The sequence below is a fragment of the Eupeodes corollae genome, chromosome 1 (genome assembly GCF_945859685.1).
Source record: "Eupeodes corollae chromosome 1, idEupCoro1.1, whole genome shotgun sequence".
NCBI classification, from domain to species: Eukaryota; Metazoa; Arthropoda; class Insecta; order Diptera; family Syrphidae; genus Eupeodes; species Eupeodes corollae.
In genome coordinates, this window is record NC_079147.1 from 280,438,468 (window position 1) to 280,460,529 (window position 22,062).

Consider the following 22,062-nt stretch of genomic DNA (forward strand, 5'->3'; position numbering starts at 1 on the left):
TTTAATTTTTTTAAGGATAATAAGCATACCTTTTATGTATTTAATTTATTGTTATAATATTTTGTTAAATTTTTTACATTTTTTTATACTTCTAAATTGCGTTATTAATGATAAACAATTAATATCTCTGTACAGTGTACAACCGTGAAAACCGAAACACTAAATGTTTTGTTTTATTTTTGTTTTAATTATTATAAATTATTTAAAAACCATAAATTTATAATGTATTTATCAAATTTCAATAAATTCAAGATCATTAGTAAAAAACAAACATTATTTTATATAATTATGCTTTTTATATCATAATTTTGTTTTAAATATTACTTTTTATTATTTCAAATATTTACAAACGTTTATTATTAAAGTTAAATTTCTTATTTTTGTACGTTTATTTTTAATAATAATTCTGTTTTTTATTTTTGTTTTCTTTTTTTCTCTGTCTAAACGTATATTCATAAAAATATACTAAGCTTAAAACTTATTTTTTTTCTTTACTACACATTTCACTTATATAATTAAAAATACTTAAAAATGATTAGCAAAATTTACACGTTAACGAATTTATCATCGATTATTTTTCTTTATATACTATATATATATAAGTTTATAAATACAAATATATTATAATAATAATAATATTAAAATTATTTCACATTGCATGAAGCACTTGCCACGGTTTCTCGAAAGTTTTTTATTTTTTGAACAAAATATCCTTCAACGCTTTCCGCACATTTATAAAATGCAGATTCTTTAGGATTATAATAGCGGCAGTTATCAAATATTTTTGTCATATCTCCAATAAACTCGGACAATTTTGTGTATATCTGAGCATTTATTTTCTTTTCAATCTTTTTTAAATCTGCAAATAAAATAATTTGTATAAACAAAACGACTTCAAAGGGAGATAGTTATATGAAAATATTACCCATTGGCTCTTTTATAACTTTATAATAGTCCGGTGCTTCTTCCGGATCAACCGGTTCCATAAAAGGCCACGCATTTTTGTGATTCTATAACAAAAATAGAAAACCAAACATTTTCAAAATTAAGAGATGCTTTAAAGACTAACAATTAAGTGTTTCGTAAATTCATACCTGCATTTGTTTCATAAGTTTTTTTAATTCCTCAAATTCATTACTGGTAAGGCTTTTCATGTTTGCCATATTGATGTCATTGTTACGTTGACAATCGGGGCATATATACTCATCGATAAATTCAGCTTCGCTTTGGACAATTCCAACACAACGGCCATGGAACCAGTCCTGGCATTTATCGCAGCATATATAAAACTGCGATTCGTCGTACGGCTGTTTACATGAACAATATAATTCTTGAGTATCTCTAGCACGACGACACTCTTCACAAATAAATTCAGACAACTTTTTCGAAGCCTCTTCGGTAATATCAACGCATTCACCATGAAACCAATTGCTACATAAATCACAACCAACGTAAAATCTAGTAATTAAAAAAAATATATATATTTTAGAACAAAACAATCAAAATAGATGGCGTTGAGTGTGATTGATACTTACTTAGTATCATCATAAGGAGTTTTGCATATACAATACAACTTTTCACGTTTTTTCGACAACCCGGGGAATTTTGAGCCTTTCTTCGGTTTGGTTGATGTTTGAATTTCTTGATGGGTGTTGCGAGGCGATTGTCTATAAAATAAAAACAAAATCAATTTCAATTTCAATAGAGATGAAAACGTTTTGAAAAATAAAAATGACATACTCATCTGATTCGGATTTGACATTATTAAAGCTTCTATGTTCATATTCTTGAAGGTCTGGCATCGCAGCTGCAATTTCTTTCTGAATTTCAATGTGTAATACTCTCTCTAGAATTGCCCTCTTCTTTAATATATCTTTTTTCAATAATTCTTTATGTCGATTCAATCGCTGAAAATAAAATAACATAGTTTATTTATATAATAAGTTTTTTATTTAATACGTTTTTTATTTATACACTGAGTTACAAAAAAAGTGGCGCAGTGATACTTTTTGATGTGTTGTTATTATTTTGATAATATACCGCTATGTTTTTGAAGAGATTATTTTTTTTGTTTAACTGTATATTTGTGTGTATGTTTGCATATTGTTTTTCAATTTCCCTCATCACATTAATGCATTAAGTGCATTATATTAAGGAAAGCCGCAACTTTATCCTTTTTTATAATAGACGCGAGTTATAAATTTTAGTTTCCGTGATTCCGTAAATCTTGTAATTTATGGGTTTATTAACCGTTTTTGAGTCATTTTTGTGAAAAAATGCAAATAACGGCAGAAGAAGTGTCCAGGGCGCTGGCTTTGGTGGTTATGATCGGAAAACCGGAGACGACGGTAAGAAGAGCCATTCAAAGGTACAGGGAAACCAACTCCTGCAACCGGTGGAAAGGCTCAGGTCCCCCAGAGCAAAATATGCAAAGGATGATCGATATTTGGTGCTTCAAACCATTCGAGATCGTCACCAAATAGCGGTTGAGCTCTCTCACAGACTTCGATCCGTTAGAGTAGAGGTGTGAGTGCTCAAACTGTGAGGAGGCGATTAGTGGAGAGTGGCCTAAGAGCAAGAAGACCTGCTCGTGAACCAAGACTCACGTTACAGCACAAGCGACGTCGGTTGAAATTTGCTCAACTTCACCGAGATTGGTCCGAGGCCGACTGGAGTAGCATTCTTTTCACTGATGAGTCCAGGAAGGTTCTATCATAGTGTGGGTGGAAATTTCCATCAACGGAAAAACCGAGCTGTGCATCGTGGAAGGATTGGTAAACTCCAGTTACTACATCAACAACATTCTGGAAGAATCTGTGGTTCCTTCGCACCATTTATTGGAGACAATTTCTTGCTAATGCAGGATAATGCTAGACCACAGGTTGCTAGGTGCGTTACCGACTACTTACAAGAAGTGGAAATCGATGTAATGGCTTGGCCTGCGACGAGCCCAGATATGAATCCCATCGAAAACGTTTGGGATCTACTGGGAAAAATGATAAGGAGGCGACCCGCTTTTCCAGAAACACTCAATGGGCTGAGATCTGCCCTAGTGGAGGAATAGGAACATTTGAATGATACAATCGTAACAAACCTTATCCAAGGGATGCCCAGGCGAATAAAAGCTTTATTAGATGTTCGTAGAGGCAATACGCACTATTGAAAATGTGAAGTTATGAAGTGTTTACGTATTTTCCTTAATTTATGGTTTATTTCTAAGTTCTTACTATTTTTTCGTTTTTTTTTTACATGAATGACTTACTTTTATGATAATAAACAAAACTTTACCAGAAAAACATTAATTTGTTTAAGTTACTTCAAAATGTTGCAAAATTTCAAGGTGCGCCACTTTTTTTGTAACTCAGTGTACATTAACTTGGCCCGAACGCCTAAGAGAGGGTAAGTAAGTATAAATAGAAATCTTTCGTAAAAGAAGAACGAGTCTATGGTCATTAGTGACTGTTGAAAGCTTTGGCGGAGAATGAATATCAGCAACTTAATTGCGTAAGTGCAAATCAAAGAAAAATTTGGTGGTAGCACACACAAGTTGTTGTTGTTTCATTCTAAATTTTCAAGCAGCTGCCTTAAACTGCGAGTATAAAATTTCATACAAAAACTTCCTTAGAATTGTAAAAATTAAAAAATCTTGACCCGTGTCAACTCTTTCGCCTCATCTCCCTCCTCATACGAATCCAATCGAAATCGTTGGCTTATGAAAAAGAGAGGAGATAATAAGAGGAACGTGAATAAAACAACAACAATTACTTGTGTGTGCTTAGAAAAATGCTAATCGGTTCAGTATAGTTCGATAGAACGAAAAAACCTGTAATTGGCTTACAACTTTCATGTGGGTGCGGTGGCGTAGTGCACTAGCTCCTCACACGCTAGATCGCTTGTTCAAGCCCAGTTCAGGCAAAAGTTCTTCAAAAATTAAATTCAACATAAAAAGCGATTAAGCACCACTAAAAGGAGTCTGATGATCGGGTTGGTCCCCGTGAAATAGCTATAACTCCAGCCTATGAACTTGGTGGTAGCACACACAAGTTGTTGTTGTTTCATTCTAAATTTTCAATCGAAAAATGTATTGTATAGCTTCAATTCCTAAAAAGTAAGATTTATGATGGTAAGAACAGTAAGTTTTTAGCAACCAAAAATATGAATCGTTCAATTTTGACAACGAAAGCCAAAAATCCCTTCGCCGACTTTGATGAAGTAAAGATTGCTATACCTATGATTAAGTCTTAAGTCAGTCTCCGTAACCTCGCATACAAAATCTTCTCCGCCGTTATATGTGAACATCTTAAATAGATTGTCAACAACCTGAGAGGTCCTGTAAGGACTGTACAGCGACGTAAACTTAGCCAGAAAGATAAACCTCTAACGCCTGAGATGACTGGGCGCATTGAAACCAATGCTCCCGCCCGGAAATTCTTCGAATCCACGCCCTGAGAAAATCGCAGCAGAGGAAGGTAGCGGAACAGTTGGTGTGCACCAGTGGAAAGTTACCTCACCGAACTTGGAGTGCGCAACTGGAGTCACCTAGCTAAGGACCAAGCTAGATGGAAGATTTTTTGGGTCAGGCTCTAGTTTACACAGGATGAGTTGGCCTTGTTAATAAAATAATCAAAATGAACTCGAAAACTTAACTGCGTTTCGAAAATAATCTAGGGCACGATTAAAAGGCAACGTCTTGGAGAGGAGACTATGAATTCAAAAGGTAAGATTTAATAGCTAGGCAACATTGAGTTCTAAGAAATGTTTGAGACACCTTAAATGAAATAATTATTTTTGAGTAAGATAGAATAGGTTTGACCTTTATTATTTGTATGTCATCACCGTAGATAGAATATAGATTAATCATTTATGACATAAATAACGTCATTGATGGTTAAGAGAAAAAACATCAATCAAAGCTAAAGTTAAGATCAGGAATTGAAAACCTAAAGACAATTCTGTATTGGCGGTTTCTAGGTATGATCTGAGTCATGAAATAAAATAGTGTGGAAGATCAAGAGCGTTAAGTTAAAGACAAATAACTTGGTTTCTAGTTTTTTATCAAAAAATTATCCGGACCAGTCGAGAAATCATCTTTTAGTAGGCTTAACTTGTATATCATCCTTTATTTCGATTAAGGTGATGGAGGTACATTAAGTAATCGAACAAATCATGTTCAGGTTCTTTAAGATGTTTACTATACAATTGACTGAAGAATGACACAACAGGTTTTTAATAACTTGATAATCCAGCGCATGTTATACTCAATAGTAAAGAAATTTGTGACCTTGTTAAGGTTGGAAGAGAACGTCTTAGGTTTTTTTTGGTCCCGTCTGTACAGATGGAGGCTTGACAAGAAGATATAACCACGAATATTGTACGAGCTGTATAGCGACAGTGATCTTGTGAAAGGAGTTAAAGTCCAATGAATTAGATGGTTGGGTCATGTAAGTCTTCGAATGAATCCAACTAGAGACTTAGCTGACTGGAGACGAATGTTGATTGAGGTCAAGAACCGGCCCGTACTTTAGCGCCGCCATCTGGGACTGGAAATCGAGTTGATTTTCAAAAGTTGGAAAACTTGATCCCCTATGGAAGTTGGGATGGCCTTTACAATACCTCCACGTGGTGACCCCAGATTGATACGTTAATGGACTGCTGTATCTAAGAACCTGGTTATTGTCTCCATACGACAGATAATTGTATCTGAATAAAGCTGATGGTTTATGTAGTTAGTTTGTTAAGTATATTTGAGGTAACTCCTGAGCTTTGATGGTCACAAGGACTCTCGTACATTGTACATAGCAATCCAGTTAATTAAAATCCTTTCGCAACAAATGAATGTAATTGCTAACTGGCAATGTTAAAGTGATAATATTAAAAAGATTATATCGAAAATGTAGAATAAAGATTAAAAGGGTGTATATGGGTGCAGTTAGGCCCAGATACTTCATCGATATCTCTTCTTTAGAGTTTTCGTCGCTTAATTAATGCACAATTTAAAGACACTTCTCAAATACTATATTTCGATATCACGGGATGTGTTTCACCCGGTAAGTTGACAAGGAAGTAGGCCCAGAGTCTTCTTACGACACGCATTGGAATGTCCCTTCGGGAGCATGCCAAGTAATGAAAGTAGCAAATCAGTATATAGATACAAAAAACCCTCTACCAATGGGTCTGGTAGTGCATGGCCAACGAAGTAGGTAGCGAGATGGAAGTATATAACAACTTTATTTATTCAAAAATAAGAACCGGCTTTCTCCTATCATTATGAATAAGTTGTAATAATATGGAAACCTTGCGAACCAGCTCGTTCAGAGTGGTGGGTTTTCCGCCGTCGAATTTAACCCAAATCAAGTTGGTGTCGACGTTAATACTTGCCTATTCTGTTAGCATCATCTTAAGTAAGTTAGCTAACAAATTGATAGAAATGTCTGCGATCCGATATACATACATTTAAATACAAAAATTCATAAAAAGTTAAACTTACATTAAGCTGTGCAGCAGTTCTCTTTTTCTCATTGTCATGTTTGGCTTTGTTTTCATTCGAAGCACCAACTAAAGATGTATTATTATTGCCATTTTCAGATTTTCCGGCAGCAAATGCACCAAAAGACAAACATAAATTCTTCGATTTTGATGGTGTTGTTTCATCGTCGTCCTTTATTTTGCTACTGTTTCTTTTTCTACTACTAGGTGCATGGACCACTTGTTGCGTCGGCGTCGTCGTCGTCGTTGGAGTAAAAATATTTACATTTGAAATAATATTTGCAGGGGTTGATGCATTTGTTGTTGTCGTTGTTGCTGTGGTTGTGTTATTTGACGGTTGATCTGATTTCATTTGGCGTTCCTGGTATCGTTGCAAGTTTATTAGTTTTTCTTCTATTTCTGGATTGAGATTTTCTTGTTTGAGAGCATTTTTTATTGCTTAAATGATAAATATACAAACAAAAATATATTTATTATTAAAATGGACGTGTCAAATAACCAAAAAAAAAAGAAACAAAATTGATAATTGTATGTTGCAAAAATGCATGATAATAATTGATTTTGCGAGTGTCAAAGTTAAATTTAAAGTAAGAATCACATTTTAAAAATAAAGAAACGTTTTCGAAATATGAAAACTCACTTTGTTGTATATAATCGGGAGTTATAACAAAAGATTGATTATTATCCAGGTTTAAGGTTGACACAATTTTCGCAACATCTTTTTGTATTTTTCCTGGAGTATTATGTTTGTTTTGTTTTGACTCGATTTGATTTGGATATATTTCGGGTTTGATTTCATTACTCTGCTTTTTAATTTGAACCAAGCCTTCACTTGAATTCCTTTCAATGGAATCAATACGGTCCTAAAAACAAAAATTACAAACGTATTGAGTTTTTTTTTTGATGAGTTACTTTTTGTTTCAAAAATTTTAATTAAAAATACAAAAAAAAAATAATTATCATAATTTTATGTTTACCTAAACAACTTTTCTCATCATAAGATGCCGATAATACCAAAATCAGAAATATTTTATTATAACTATGGTTAGATACACAAGTTTGAACTTTAGTAAGAGGAATTAGGTTTTCAACACAAACAATTATGCATAAATACATTGATACTTGTGGACATATTGTTCTTATTTTTATTACAAAATCAGTTAATATAAAATTATTTCAAAGAAGCTTTTCTACATTTTCTATTAATTAAGGTTACTCTTTATCTAAGATACACATTTTACTCACCTTAAAGTTTTGTTTTAACTTTTCACGCTGTTCACGAGAATGTTATGTATGTTTTTATTGTATGATCTTAATGTTATTTAATAATCTGTGAAACTTAAATTAAAAGATATAATTTTTGTACAATGCTTAGAACGAACTTTGCAAATATTTTTATACAGCGTTCACAATCATAACCTAAAAACGTGTCAATTTAATGCAAACATTTCATTTTTTAAGAGCACAGTTTCGAATACATTTTATTTCGTTATCGATTTTTTTTTGCGAAAATGTAATGTTACTTGTCCAAAAGTTATTGTTAATATTTTAAATGATAAAATGAAAAGGATGAGAATTTATTGTACATTTAACTTATTTTATCATTGGTATTAAACAAGCGTTATTCTATACAAATAATATGCATAGGGCCAGATGCGATTTAGAAGAAAATTATTATGACCGTAATTAAGGTGCCATTTATAGTTTTAAAAGATGTCATATATTATTCACTTATATTATATTTAAATTATTGTTAAATAGCCCGAGTTGTGTTATTTGAAAGTAGTGTGACACAAGGCGGAAATAGTTTCTATTGGGACAAAATATTTAAGTTACAAATCTCAGAACATGGTTTTAATCCTTTTAACAATTTTGTCAGGTTACTTTAGTAAAAATTAATAAAATGTCGTCTCTGACTTTTAGTATTTTACTAGTTATCAATGGTCTTAAATAATTTAATAGCTTGTTAATTTTTAAAAAAATTTAAAGAATTGCTAACTAGTAAGATGCTAAGCCGTTAAAAATACTTTTTTTTTAAATTTTACACCTATTCCCTATCCCAGTTATTATCATATCTAAGTTTACATTAATACATATTGATTTGGATATATTTATATAGACTTATTCCCACTTTTTCATACAAAAATCAATGCGATGACTTAAGGGGGTCATTTTTGTTTCATAAATTGCTAGTTTAATATGTCTAGAATTCGGTAGTAAAGGGATTTTTCAAAATTCGAAATCCATGGAAAAATATGGGGTAAAGTATCTTACATACATCGGCATACATGTATGAAATTACGAGCTATTTATCAGTAATCATCTTAAATGAAGGTTTTGAAGGTAATTTCAAATTTATATTGGTTATGGGATGCCCTATAGGCCGCTAAGCCAATACTTATGTTGAGAAACGTGATGAAAAGCGAATATCACGTTCTGAGCGAGTAAGTGAGGCCGTTAAACAAGCCAGAATTGATTCAAGAGCTGAACAATCTACTTTAAAAGAGTTTCAAGAAGATGAGGAAGGAATACTCTATAGACGAGGCATCGCCCATTGAAAAGTAAGTTGAAATTTTCATAGTTAGGACTTGAAACTTTAAACGAGTTTTTCTCAAAACTGTGTTTTTCAAACATACCTCCATCTTATCTCAAAAACGGATTGACCGAATGACTGGAAACTTGATGGGTTGGATTCATCACATGTAAACGCATGGAAGGAACTATCGACAAGCAAAAATTCCAAAAAAATTTCTTTTTTTATGGCAAAAAACAAAAAACGCAAAATTTGGTATATTTATTTGATGGTAGTTCATTCCATGCATTTAGGCTCACAGATAAAAACGCCGTTTACTTTTTTTGTTTTAGATAAGCCAATCAGCCGGAATCGTTGAGGAAGCGCGAGCCCATTGTTTCGAGGTGAAGTTGTTCACACCGGTGTTAACTCATGTTCTTTACAATATTTTTAATTCAAATTTTATATTTATACTGTCGAACTATGTTAATAAATGAAAATAAACTTAATAAAGTTGTATCTATTTACTGGTCGTAAAAAAAAATCCTAAAAATTCCTTGAAATACAGGCCGTCACATGGGATGACCCCCTTAAAAGTCCGATCATAAAATGCTGCATGTATCTCCTTAATGTGTACAATACGATGATTGAAAATAATCAGCCCTATCATGAATGAAATTGTAATCGAAAATTTTTACGATTCCCGAAAAACTGTATCATGAAATCCGTTCGTAATGCAAAATTGTATGAGATTTTCCACTACGAACGGATTTCATGATACAGTTTTTCGGGATTACGATGGAATTCATGATAGGGCTGAATATGAAAAAGTACATTTTCTTTAATAGCTTTCCATAGTGATACTGTAGTGCTTCGTCAAGGACGAATCCGTTTGTATGCCTTATTCTACATATTTTGTTTTACTGATTGTTAAAGCGAAGAAAATGTTCCGCTCTAACATTGGAACGTAAACAATGCTTCACTTTTTGTTTCAAAAGTCACTGGTGCCGGAAAATAAACTTGGATTTTTTTTTAACGAGGAATAATAACTTCGATGTATATTCTCGATACAATCAAATTTTTGAAGGCTTTTTGCCACAAACTGTATAATGAACTAAACTTTAAGAATTTCATACAACTTTATAATACCCTTTGACAATATGCTATTTCAATTAATATACAAGGAGTTTTCGAATAGAGCACCATAACAGCTAACGTCTACTATCAATTGGGACGCGATTTTTATACATAAACATTATTTCAAAGCAAACAATGAAAGTTAAACCAGGGGTTTCACTTCGTAAGACGATTATCGCCAGTCGATTGCGTTTTGACAATAGTAAGAAGAAAATCATCAAAGTGATATTTTCAAAACGATAGCGTTTTTGTGATAGCTTAATAGGTATCGTCTGTCATTAATTTCCAAATGTTAACTAAGCAAATTGAAGTAAATTGCTTTAATTTCAATTTGTTACAAATTGAAAATGAAAACTAAAAAAAGGACAATTAATACGGCTACAAAAAAAATTAAGAAATGCATCAGATCCTTAATCTCTTTCAACCAATATGCAAGCATTTTTTGTATATATTATTCATAATATGTGCATTAGTAATCTTTCTCACTTATTTTTTTAAAATAATGTCAACAATTTTACATTTGTTTAACGTTTTTGAGTTTTACAAGAAGCCTTTTTAATGATAATGGAAACAATAAACACACTAGACGGTTATCGTCCTGTATATACATACATACATAAACCTCCAATATTATGATCTGCAGTAACTATTGGGACTTTGGGTGGCGAAGAGTTTTGCACAAAGCAAATTATCTCAAATACGGTCCCTGGCCATATTATTAGACTAACTGTAGAATTTGTATAATTATTAGATTATACGCAATATTTTTAGAGTACAAGAATGGATGTATGGTTACATTTTTATGCAAGATAGAGCTACATGCCACACAGCCCGGTCCATACAAACTTATTTGAGGGAAGAAAACATCCCTCTGTTGGGCCCTGATATGAATCCAATTGAAAACGTGTGGGAGCTGATGAGGAGGGAAGTAGCTAAAGACTAAATAATTTGAGTGCATTACAATATTCGAAAACCTGATTAAAATACCTGGAAATTAAGATTTAACATAAAATCTGAAGTGCGTCTAATAATATGGCCAGGGACTGTAATTTCGGAAACAAAAAAATTGAAAGCGAAGTTATATCCCTTTTGGATAAAATGGAGTCTTTCTAGGGAAAGCCTGAAATAAAGCAATTGGCTTATCAAAAATATTCAACACGAGAAGGTAAATAGAACGAATATTAAGAAAAATCGTACATTAAAAATAGTTATTTTTGTCCATGGATGGAATTGGATTTATACCCATTGGCCAAGAAAGGATGCTCATCCATAAATTTTATATAAACTTGCAACTTATTATGTGTTATTGACCTATGTTCTTATATTTGTCGACAGCTGCAAAAAGTAAAGACACAAAATAGTTGGTATGTTTGATGACAAGAAATTTTTTGCAAATATTCACAATTTCCAATAGAAAAAATAACAAGTTTGGGAAACTTGGTTACATTTTCATGTTATCGAACAAGCATTATCTTTCATTTTGGCTTTCAGTTACTGTATTAGAGTAGTGAACAATCTTGTACTGAAAACGATTGCCGAGACGATATTGATAAAGTTATTTGAAGCAAATTATAGACCGATAACGTTGATGATAATCGTTTTGACGATAATCCTTTTAAAAATTACGGAATGTCACCCCAGGTGTTTTTCCAGACGTGTGGTTTTCAATAAGGCAATACTTTTTTCGAAATTGCTCTTTTTGACAGGTGTCACTTGAGTTATGCTCGTTTAAGTATAGCCAATTCAAATTGAAAAGCCAACGTTTGCATATCATGTAATATTTTTGTGAGCGATGCGTTGTGTGATATAATACCGCTGGACAGGAAGTCGCTTATCTCGCTGACGATTAACACCATGGAAAAGAATATATCAGGCGTTATTGCTACAAAAATTAGCCGAAAATTGGACCGTGGTGGCACTTGGCCGAAATCATTTTTTAACCATAATGGAAACATTAAATTATATGCGTTTTATTTCTTTTTCAAAATCACACGTCTGAAAAAACACACAAGGAAATATTTAAGTTTGATTTTAAGTCTATTTTAAATAAAAAGGAAAGACTTTTTTGTATTTACGATGTTTCTAACGAATAAACACAAACACAGTATCGGACAAAGCATTTATAACTATTTAGAAACGAAAGTACCTAAGCATATTCTTGAAAAAATTAAAATTTTATTCAGAAACAATCGTCATACATTATTATTATTATTAGGACAAGCAGAAATGGATCCGAATCCTTTTCAGTGATGATTTAAAATTTAATACAATGGGAAGTGATGTAATATATATTATTACGTAAGAAGGCTACGTGGACCAGTGGTCACGATGTTAATGTAATTGTGTGGGTTTGCTTTCTGCTGCTGGTTTAGGCCCATTGCATCGCATAAATAAAATGTGCCAACATATATTTTAGAGGACGTTATGTTGCAATATGAAGAACAGGAAATGCCATTTCGTTGGGCCTACCAGCAGGACAACCACGCAAAGCACACTTCGATACTAGTTAAAACTTTATGATTAGCCACCACAGTCACCAGACTTTAACTCAATTGAGAATCTTAGGAAATTAATAGAAATTTATACGATTTTTTCAAAAGTGTACAAACGTCTTGATACAAAATTTCATTAATTATCATTCAAAATTTAGTAGAACCCAGGACAAGAAGTTGCAAGGCAGTTGTCAAATAAAACAAAGGATTTGCTACTAAACATTGATTATTTTACAAGTTTAAAAAATAATATTTTAATTTAAAGTTCCAATTGTTTTGTCGACTTGATACAATTAAACGTAAGGTTAAGATTATTTAATTTATATGAACTCTGAATAAAAAGCTTTAATAATAAATGACGATTATTGTTTCTGAATAAAATTTTAATTTTTTTAAGAAAGTGCTAACTCTCATTTCTTGACGCAAAAGTTTTGTCCGATGAAGCAAATAAAATCAGTAGGATGGAATTACTCAAAACATCACTTTAATAATATGTCTCGAACTCATCAGAAACTCTATTTTATAGCATTTGTCAATATTCTTTAAGTTTACATTTTCAAAGTGGTTTACCGGTTTTAGGGCATTAGATCTATTTAAAAACAATTTAATATTGTTTTATTTATAGGTTCATTTATTGGTTTAGTTTAAAAAAAAATGAAGAAAGGTTTCACCCAGGCGTTTTCACTTCACCTTTTCATTAAATTAATAACGCAAAAAGAAAAACATCAGCAAAATATCGAATGCCATTTAAATAAAAAATCAATTGTTTTTGTTTTTTTAGTTCAGTACTTTCTAGTTTTATTTTTTATTTTATATTATTTTATTTGTTTTATTTTTACAAAAATCTCAAAGGAAATGTGGTTGTCCGAAATAAAAACAATTAAATCATTTATTTGTCCCCTCTTAAAAAATATTCCCACAATTTAAAACTTTATATCTTGAATTAATTATTTTTTTTTTTAAATCTATAGTTATTATAAAATAAACGGACCATATTTTATTTTGTTTTGTTTTTTTTACTTAAAATTAGTTTTTACACCCCGAAAAAATAATAATGGATTAAAAAAAGAAAACAAAGTAATAAATATGAAACTAATATTAAATGATGTTCTTAAACACAACGTACCTTTGTATAATATCAGTGGTTGAAATTATTCCAGGAAACCTTTGAAGAAATTTTATGAAGAGATAAGATTTATTAAAATTTCTCAAGCAGTTTATAGAAAAAAAAATAATAGCTAAAAAAATTATTCAACAAAGTTAAAAGTTCAAATAAATTTTCTTTTTTTTTTACTTTTTGATAATTAGATGATGATTAGGATGGAAAAGCCTTTGTGTTACAGTAATGTATTTTTATAATTTATATTTTATTTTTTTTATTGGTTTGTTTAAAATAAAATTAATTATGTGAGATTCATTGAATAATTTTTTTTAGTTATCAACAACAAATTTACGTATACTGCTCTCATTGAAATCTCTGTAAATGGAATCTCTTCACAAAACAACATTCAAAAAGGTTTCCTTTGGCTAAAATGTCTTATTTTAATTTTTCGGTCGGTTTGTAAGTTCAAATTGTGGGTATATATATTTGCAACAGGCAAAGAGTTAGTTAATTTTTGAGCGCTTTTTGTCAACACAAAGGCCAATTGCAAATAATCATCAAACTAATATACAATTAATAAAGTTTTTAACTTCTTTTCTTTTTAATTTTTATTTAAGAATTAAAATAATAAAAACAAAAATGAAAAAAAAATAAGAATTTGGCCAGAAGCACTTATTCAATTATAAATTATATATATTTTAAATACGTATACAATATTATAATTGTTTTTATTTTTATTTTAACCTACGTATAACTAAAATCTCATAGAAGTGAATTTCTATTGGGGTTTTAAAAATACTTAAGGTAGTTTGTAGTCTCAAATTGAAAAATCGCTCAAGAAAACGCCGAGGAATGTTGAGGAATCCGGCTTTTGCACTATTCACCACTTTAACTTTATGGGGAGAGGAAAAAAAACTACAACTGAACAAAAATAAACACCGTAAGTGTGTTGAGTCTGACCAAAATATCTAAAAGATTGGGGCTAAAGAAAACGATAGGTCGAAGGATTCAACATACTGCCTATCCAATTTTCCAAGTTGTTTCGTTTTATTTTAGATTGGCATTGCCTCAAAGAAAAATGCTAATGGTAAGTTACAGAACCTGCATTTTAAATCCACCGTTTAACACATTTGCGCACTTTAGAAATAAATGAACTACATCAAATTTACAAAGAAAAAAACTTTTGAATGAGCTAAAATTTTGGCTGGATTTTTCCCTAAAACCATCATTGTACCTATATTCTTCATTTTGTCTGTCTATTAATGTGTGAAAAACATCTAGAGGTTAAAATTTTCCAAAAGATGATGAGCCTTGCCACACCTCAAATTGTATAGACGTGTGTCGTCAAATGACCGATCACATAGACCTCCAGATGCAACTACTTTTTATGGGATTATTTAAAAAGATTGCGCAGACAACTTCGAAATTTGAATGATAGCGCTTTGCATGTCATTATTTACTGCTGACCGCAAAAATCCCTTCCCTATTGAACCAGTGCTGAAGACAGTAAACGACATCAAAAAAAGGTCAAAGAAAGTTAAGCTACCACGGGCTTAAATGTTTTGTAAAAGGCATTTTATTTTATTCTTTATTATAAGTTTCCAGTATTCTTTTTTTATGAAGTGGAGAAGAAAGGATATCTTCTTTTTTTAACGTCATCTCAAAAACATTCAACACACTTAAATGAAAACGTTGAGGGAGTTTTAATTCAAAATGGAACCATTTTTAAAGATGATTTGCATCTGCTTTTGTATAAAGTGCAATTAACTCAAAGAATAGCGCCCATATTCGCGCGAATGGTTCGATACATAATCTGTTTTTTGGAAGCAAATTTCAATGGCTAACGGCTCATTCTACTATCTCTGCCGGCATTAAAAAGTACAATTGAATGAGGATAACTGTTTTGTCTGGCTTTTGACTTGATATCATTATCGGCTCACTGTCGATTTAAATCTGGAAGTTAACTGGTTGCAAGTTTATTTAAGGAACGAAGTTGTAAAAAAGCATTGACCGATCGCTCTACTTTCAACTTAATCCGACTTCTACTTGCGGAAATACATTCTTGGGTCAAACAGGTTTGTCGAGAAAAGAACACCACAACACAATTTTGAAAGTGCCCTAGTTTATAGTTTATTACCCTGCTGAGCCCAGGATCAAGGAGGAAGGGGTTTTGTATCACTCATTCTGCTTTACACACTTATGTAGTCAAAATCATTGAGGCAAGCATTCGTGCTGAAATCATGGCCAGAATGTTTGAAAAACAGCTTTGATTAAAAGATTGATTTTGTCTTAATTAAACACATTAAAACATTTAAACCTATGTATACCGGTTGATTACATTTTAATAGTTTGAATTTTATGCAAACATATATTTATGTTTTTGTCTAATTTTGCCCATACGCTTCAGGTAAGAACACAAGACTAGGAAAACAATTCTACATCAGTTTCTGCACTGCGAATCTTGTGTATACCATGGAAACGTGAAACCATTTTGCTTAAACTTTTGTAAACTTCTTCTGCATCTCGTTATTTTTAAATTGACGAGAAATGAAAGAATTTGAAATTTCACAGTTGAAAGCTCAAAAATTCTGACCATGGCCGTTATTGCGTATTGGGAAACAAGTTGCAAGAAACATCAATTGTGTTATTTTTTAAGAGAGATTCACTAAAATGGAAACATTTGTAGGAAGAACATCAATAGCAAACAAAAAGATAAAACGAAACAAGATATGGTTTATCACAACTGAATTGTAAAAATAAAGTCTTCCTTCTTAAAGCCCTACACCTTGACGGAACAATAACAAGTCGAGTAAGTTGCGTTTTCTGGTAATATATTATATTCATTATATTAAATTAATTATTAAGTTTAATTTCTCAAATGTTAATATGTTATTAAAATTGTTCATCAAAGTTTCTTACATTATAAAGAAAAATTAGTAAATCTTGAAATTGTAAAAATAAAGTTTGTTAATGGAAAAAATGGGTTACTGACAAGAAATGAAGTTTAGTTTTTAGTAATGAGTAAGTTAATGATCGAATTAAAGTGAAATATGTAGTTTTGTTGAATATGAATAAAAGCTAGAATTATCTTCTTTCATTTTTTTAAGGGATAGTTAATTTTCACAAGAGACTCAAGGACAAAAAAGAACATAAACAGGACACACATTATTTTAATATTTGATCATTAATGGAATAAAAAGACACAATCAAATCAACACTGTTGGATATGGATAAGAATTCAGCATAATCGTCGACTCTTTTCAAGTTTTTCTTAAGAGCTAAAAATGATACCTCAATTCATATTTCAGACATTTTCTTTTGAGCGAGAAGGGCACATAAAATAATAGGAAAAAAAAACATATACGATTATTTTTTTTTGTTTAAACCTAAATTTTCTTTGTACATACAGAAAAAAAAAATATATTTACTAAAATGTTTAAAACTTTTTAAGCTTAAAAATGTTAATATGGTTGTTTTTGATCAATTAATACTTACATGCTGGACTTGTTGGTTTTGTTGCACAGATACTAATGGCGAGGGCTGGGAATGTGAATTTTGTTGAATTACACTACTGGATGGTTGAACAGCTAAATAGATTTTCGTTGGCCCTAATACACCCTGTTTACCACTGGATTCTTGAGCTGTAAATTAATTTATTCATTGATACATATGTGTACATTTTTCTAGTAATAATTTTAATGTGAATTCTTCTTTTATTATGTACATATATGAGCAAAAATACTTTACGCAAAAACTTACCTTTTAATAACTGTTGTTTAACTTGCTGTTGAACCAAGGCAAGTTGTTGTTGCGTAAAATCATTTCCAACTAATCCCTGCAAAACTATTCTAGGTCCATGTTCGGTTTGTATAACTTGGGCCGTGACACATTTAATTACAGTTCCGGGCGGTTGTCCTTGCAGAAGGCTCTGCTCGATTGTTGTTGAAGTGGGTTGCTGCTGTTGTTGTTGTTGTGGTTCTTCTTGCGGCGAATACATATTATTATGCCCTTGATCACTTGTTGCCATTTTATTATCTTTGGTTATGTGATCGCTCATTGTTGTAGGAGATTTAATTTGCTGAACAACAGTGGTGTTGGATTTAATTGTATTTGTCTGCTGTTGTTGCTGCTGCTGCTGCTGTTGTTGTTGTGGTGCTGTTTCTTTTGGATTTTCATTGAAATTCGTACTTGTCACAATGTGGGCATTTCCGTCGCTTTGAGTTTTGATATGTGCGACAATTTGTGCTTGATTATTTCCCAAAGGCTTTATTATGACTTGCTGGCCATTTACATTTGCAACTTGAAGTTTACCCTGGGCTAGTTGCTGGGCCAAGGCTGAATTTTGTACCACGAGTTGCTGTTGTGTTGGCTGTTGATTGCATTCAACACTCTGTTGTTGTTGTTGCTGCTGCTGTTGTTGTTGTTGTTGTTGTTGCTGCTGTTGTTGTTGTAATTGTTGTTGCTGTTGCTGCTGTTGTAGCTGTTGTTGCTGCTGCTGTAATTGTTGTTGTTGTTGCTGCTGCTGTTGCTGTTGTAGTTGTTGTTGTTGCTGCTGCTGTTGTTGTTGCTGTTGAATTTGTTGACTTATAGTTTGGTTCTGCACCTTCAACTTAGGCACAACTTGGGTTCTTGTTTCAACTTGCGGAGATTGTGCATGGATAACCATTTGCTGTTGTTGAATTTGTTGCTGCTGCTGCTGTTGTTGGGGCTGTGCTGGTTGTATTATTTGCTGCTGTAAAACCTGCACCGGCGAGGACTGAGGAACTGATCTCTGGGTAACAATAGTTTGTCCCGGACTAAGTATAATTCTTTGGCCACCAACCATAATCTGTTGCTGAACATTACTTGTATTGACAATTTGCTGAATGACTTTTTGCGCAGGCGGCGAATTTATTACCACTTGATGGGGAGCGGCTTGTGCAACAGTTTGGATGTTTTGTGTAGGAGCAGGTTGTATATTATGTTGAGTGGGCGAAGATATTAAAACCTTCTGTCCCTGGGCATTTTGACCAACCAAGAGTTTTTGACCTGGTTGCACAATCAATTGCTGCAGGTTTGTGGGCTTTTTATTGGTTTGCACAATTTGTCCGCCAGTTGTTAAAACTTTGTGCACAGTTTGTGAAACAGGAACCTGAGAACCATTTTTAACGGCCTGTGATGTAGATGCAATAGTATTTGTTACCTTTTAAAAAACGGAAAGAAACAAAAACATTAGGGAATTACATAATAATTAACTTTAAGTTCTATCACGAAATGGGAACGTAGTAAAAAAAAATGTCACACTTGTTTGGGGTTTTGTAAAATTTTCCGCTTACGTTGGAATTCGTGGTGAGGAGAAAATGTTTTAATTAATTACCTTTTGTTGAATTTCCCGATTAACTATTTGCTTCACCACATTCGTTTGCTGAACAACAGGCTGCTTCACTACTTGTTTCACAGCTAATTGTTTAACTGTTGTCGTAGGAAGAACCGAATTGTGAGTTGTTTTGTTATTTACTACCGCCGAACTTTTAACTATAGTTGAAGTTTTATTGGCATTCACTGAAAAACATTTTTCAATTTAATATTTGTTTTCGTAAATTGTTTACTTTTATATTTTATTATTTACCTGGTGTCGTTGTTAGGACATGTAATTTGCCGTCAGGCATTTGAATTAGTTGTTGTCCTGGACTCAAACCTCGCACACTAACCTTTCCGTCGGGACCACGAATAATTTGAACTTTATGCTGCGTAGGCTGCGGTGTGGGCTGAGGTGTTTCTGTAGTTGTTGTAGTAGTTGTTGTTGCTGTTTCCGTGACGGTATTGTTAATAACTTTGTTGTTTGGTGTAGACTTTGCCGTCTGTGTTGATGGAGTGACTACAGTCTGGTGTATGACTCTTGTAGTTCCATCAGGATTTCTCACAATCACTCTTCGGTTAGTTTGACCAGGACTTGCCTTAGCTAAGAAGAAGAAATATCCCTTTTTAATATAGGAATTCCCATGATTCATGAAAAAATTAAAAATTCTTACCAATAGCTTGTTTAGCTTCTGTGGATTTTTTCTGCTGATGCACCGCACGCTGTAACTTAAGTTGTTGTTCCATTTTATCTTTCATTTCTTCATTGGAGAATTTGGACGATGGGGTTTTTGAAGTACTTGTGTTGTTTGTTGAGGGAGAGCTACTCGATGTGCTACTGCTGGAGGATGCATTTTCTAATTGTTTTAAATGAGCACTTCTACTTATCATCGAAGTACGTATTTTTTCTTGTTTCTCGCCAAATAGTTTAATCTCCCAAAGTTCAAGTTTGTCTTCATCGACCCATTCTTCTGATACTTGAGGCTCAGTTTGCTGAGGTGATTCGGCACGTTTTCTCTTACGTAAACCAGATCTTATCGATGTTACCTCTGTGTGAATTTATAAGTTTGTCGAAAAAAAACAAATGTTTGCATTAAAATATGTCTGCTATAAAAATGTTGCTTGCAAAGCGCACTTATGTTTTAACTTTGTAATGCAAATAAATTGAGTTTAATATTTGGTGTGACATAAAATACGTATATGGCCAAAATAATTGAAACAAAATTTAAGTTAGGTAATTCTGTCTTTAGCACTTGGGCTAGGAAAAAGCATCTACTTTAAAATTGGCTTCATTTTCGTTTCAATTTTTAATAGAGGCAACATTTTCTTTGGAAAGTAAAATGCCACATTTCAATGACAATTTTTTTAAGATATCGTTTTGTTAGAAGGTTTATTTCTACTCTCTTTAATCATGCGCTCAATGGGTCCAGATATTGAAAATACAACTAAAAAACATACATTTTATTCCTTTTAAATCAACGCTTTGTTATTACGGTATACTTGGAGTCATTATTCTGTTGAAAACTAATACTTACATATAAGTTATGTCAACTATTACAATTTTTTCCAATTTATTTCTTACATGGCAAAAATTGAACTGATGTATTACGTTGTGACCTGCAAGTTGGAACATTGGTTTCACGAGCTTAGATTGAATTCTCCACACATTGAGCGGTCAACAAACCTCTTTTTAAATATTATAAATAACACATTTTTCATCTTTTATGTAGAATATTTGAATAAAATGAACTCGCAAAATTGTTTGGGAAGAATATTATAAAAATGAGACCTCATTTGCGAGTTTTTCAAAAAAGATCACTCAAGAAAGACTGAAAATTAGTTGTTTTGGGATTAACAATGGTTGAGTATTTTAATATATGTATGTATGTATATTCTCATTGAGTCAACAGGGAAGTATATAATCCCAATCCCAACTAAATGATAGTTTTTCTACTCTTCGTTTGTGATCCTGGTAAAGTTTAGTTTCCAAGATCATGATCGAAGTAGTTGGCATAATTGTAAGTAAAACAGAGGACTGTATATTACCAAATACGATCGAGGAAAAAGTCCTGCATTGACGGATACTTACAGTTATCCTCAAAGGTTTATCGTAGTTCTTGTGTATACCGGGGTGGAATCGGCTAAGGTGATTGTTGATAAGTGACAATCAAAATGATCGAAGTTGATCTACATAAGGTGATAGTGAAATTGATACCTAAAAAGCAGTCACAAAAAAATGTGATAGTCGTTTTCAAACAAATATGTATATTCCGATTAGAGCTACCAGACGCTTACACAAACGCCTGGAAAATTTTCTTAGTTCACTTTGTTTCTTGAAAAAACACATTCCTGTTACCGACAAAGCTTGCGACATTCGAAAAAGCAATAAAAGTTAGAATTTTATTCAAAATCGCCTAATTTGAAACTTTTATTTAGATATTTTATAAGAATCAATTTAAAATTTCACCAAAGCAACAACGGATTTTGACAATTTGAATCTGAAATTATTCAATCGAATTGAATTGAGTTCAATCATCTTACTCAGACGGAATTTTGGAAGAATTTAGGTTCAGATTTTTTGATTTTCTAGCATTTAGAACCTTTTTTTTAATGCTTATAATTATATTATATAAATTTAGACATTATAAATCACGGTAGTAGATCAACTACATTAGCTTCTCTGACTTTTACTTCCATAAGCTGAAGAACCGTAATTTTTAATATAATAAATAAAAAAAAAACTTTTTGTAGGGTGTCACAAACTAACTTCCACTTGAAGAAGACATTTTGAAAATGAATGGCCTTTTGAAACTGTGAAAGTGAGAAGAAAATGTTTCTAATTGCTAAGGAAGAATATCTCACTCTAACTGGAGATTGGGGGTAAAACTGACTTCCATGTAGATGTAGGGATGCTATATACATACAAACTTGTCTACAATCTGGAAGGAAGAAGCGCTTACTTGCACCTCCATGTGGTGGCCGCGGACACAAGTTAG

General features: G+C 32.2%; 1 protein-coding gene across 2 annotated transcripts in view; it reads right to left on the bottom strand.

Moving 5' to 3' along the window:
• Positions 1 to 22,062, bottom strand: part of LOC129953854 (nucleosome-remodeling factor subunit NURF301) — a 35,085-nt gene continuing 13,023 nt past the window's right edge. Inside the window, exons 4-15 of one of the 2 annotated variants that reach the window (XM_056067360.1) lie at positions 19,741 to 20,115; positions 19,338 to 19,670; positions 19,086 to 19,270; positions 17,489 to 18,911; positions 17,225 to 17,370; positions 7,127 to 7,349; positions 6,488 to 6,924; positions 1,741 to 1,907; positions 1,536 to 1,667; positions 1,095 to 1,458; positions 926 to 1,010; positions 1 to 859 (exon numbers count right to left, since the gene is read on the bottom strand). In XM_056067360.1, coding sequence (XP_055923335.1) covers positions 645 to 859; positions 926 to 1,010; positions 1,095 to 1,458; positions 1,536 to 1,667; positions 1,741 to 1,907; positions 6,488 to 6,924; positions 7,127 to 7,349; positions 17,225 to 17,370; positions 17,489 to 18,911; positions 19,086 to 19,270; positions 19,338 to 19,670; positions 19,741 to 20,115 — 4,085 coding nt within the window. In that variant the 3' untranslated portion in view covers positions 1 to 644. Of the gene's footprint in view, positions 860 to 925; positions 1,011 to 1,094; positions 1,459 to 1,535; positions 1,668 to 1,740; positions 1,908 to 6,487; positions 6,925 to 7,126; positions 7,350 to 13,753; positions 13,793 to 17,224; positions 17,371 to 17,488; positions 18,912 to 19,085; positions 19,271 to 19,337; positions 19,671 to 19,740; positions 20,116 to 22,062 lie in introns of those variants that run through there. The other variant, XM_056067361.1, reaches the window with a different exon arrangement.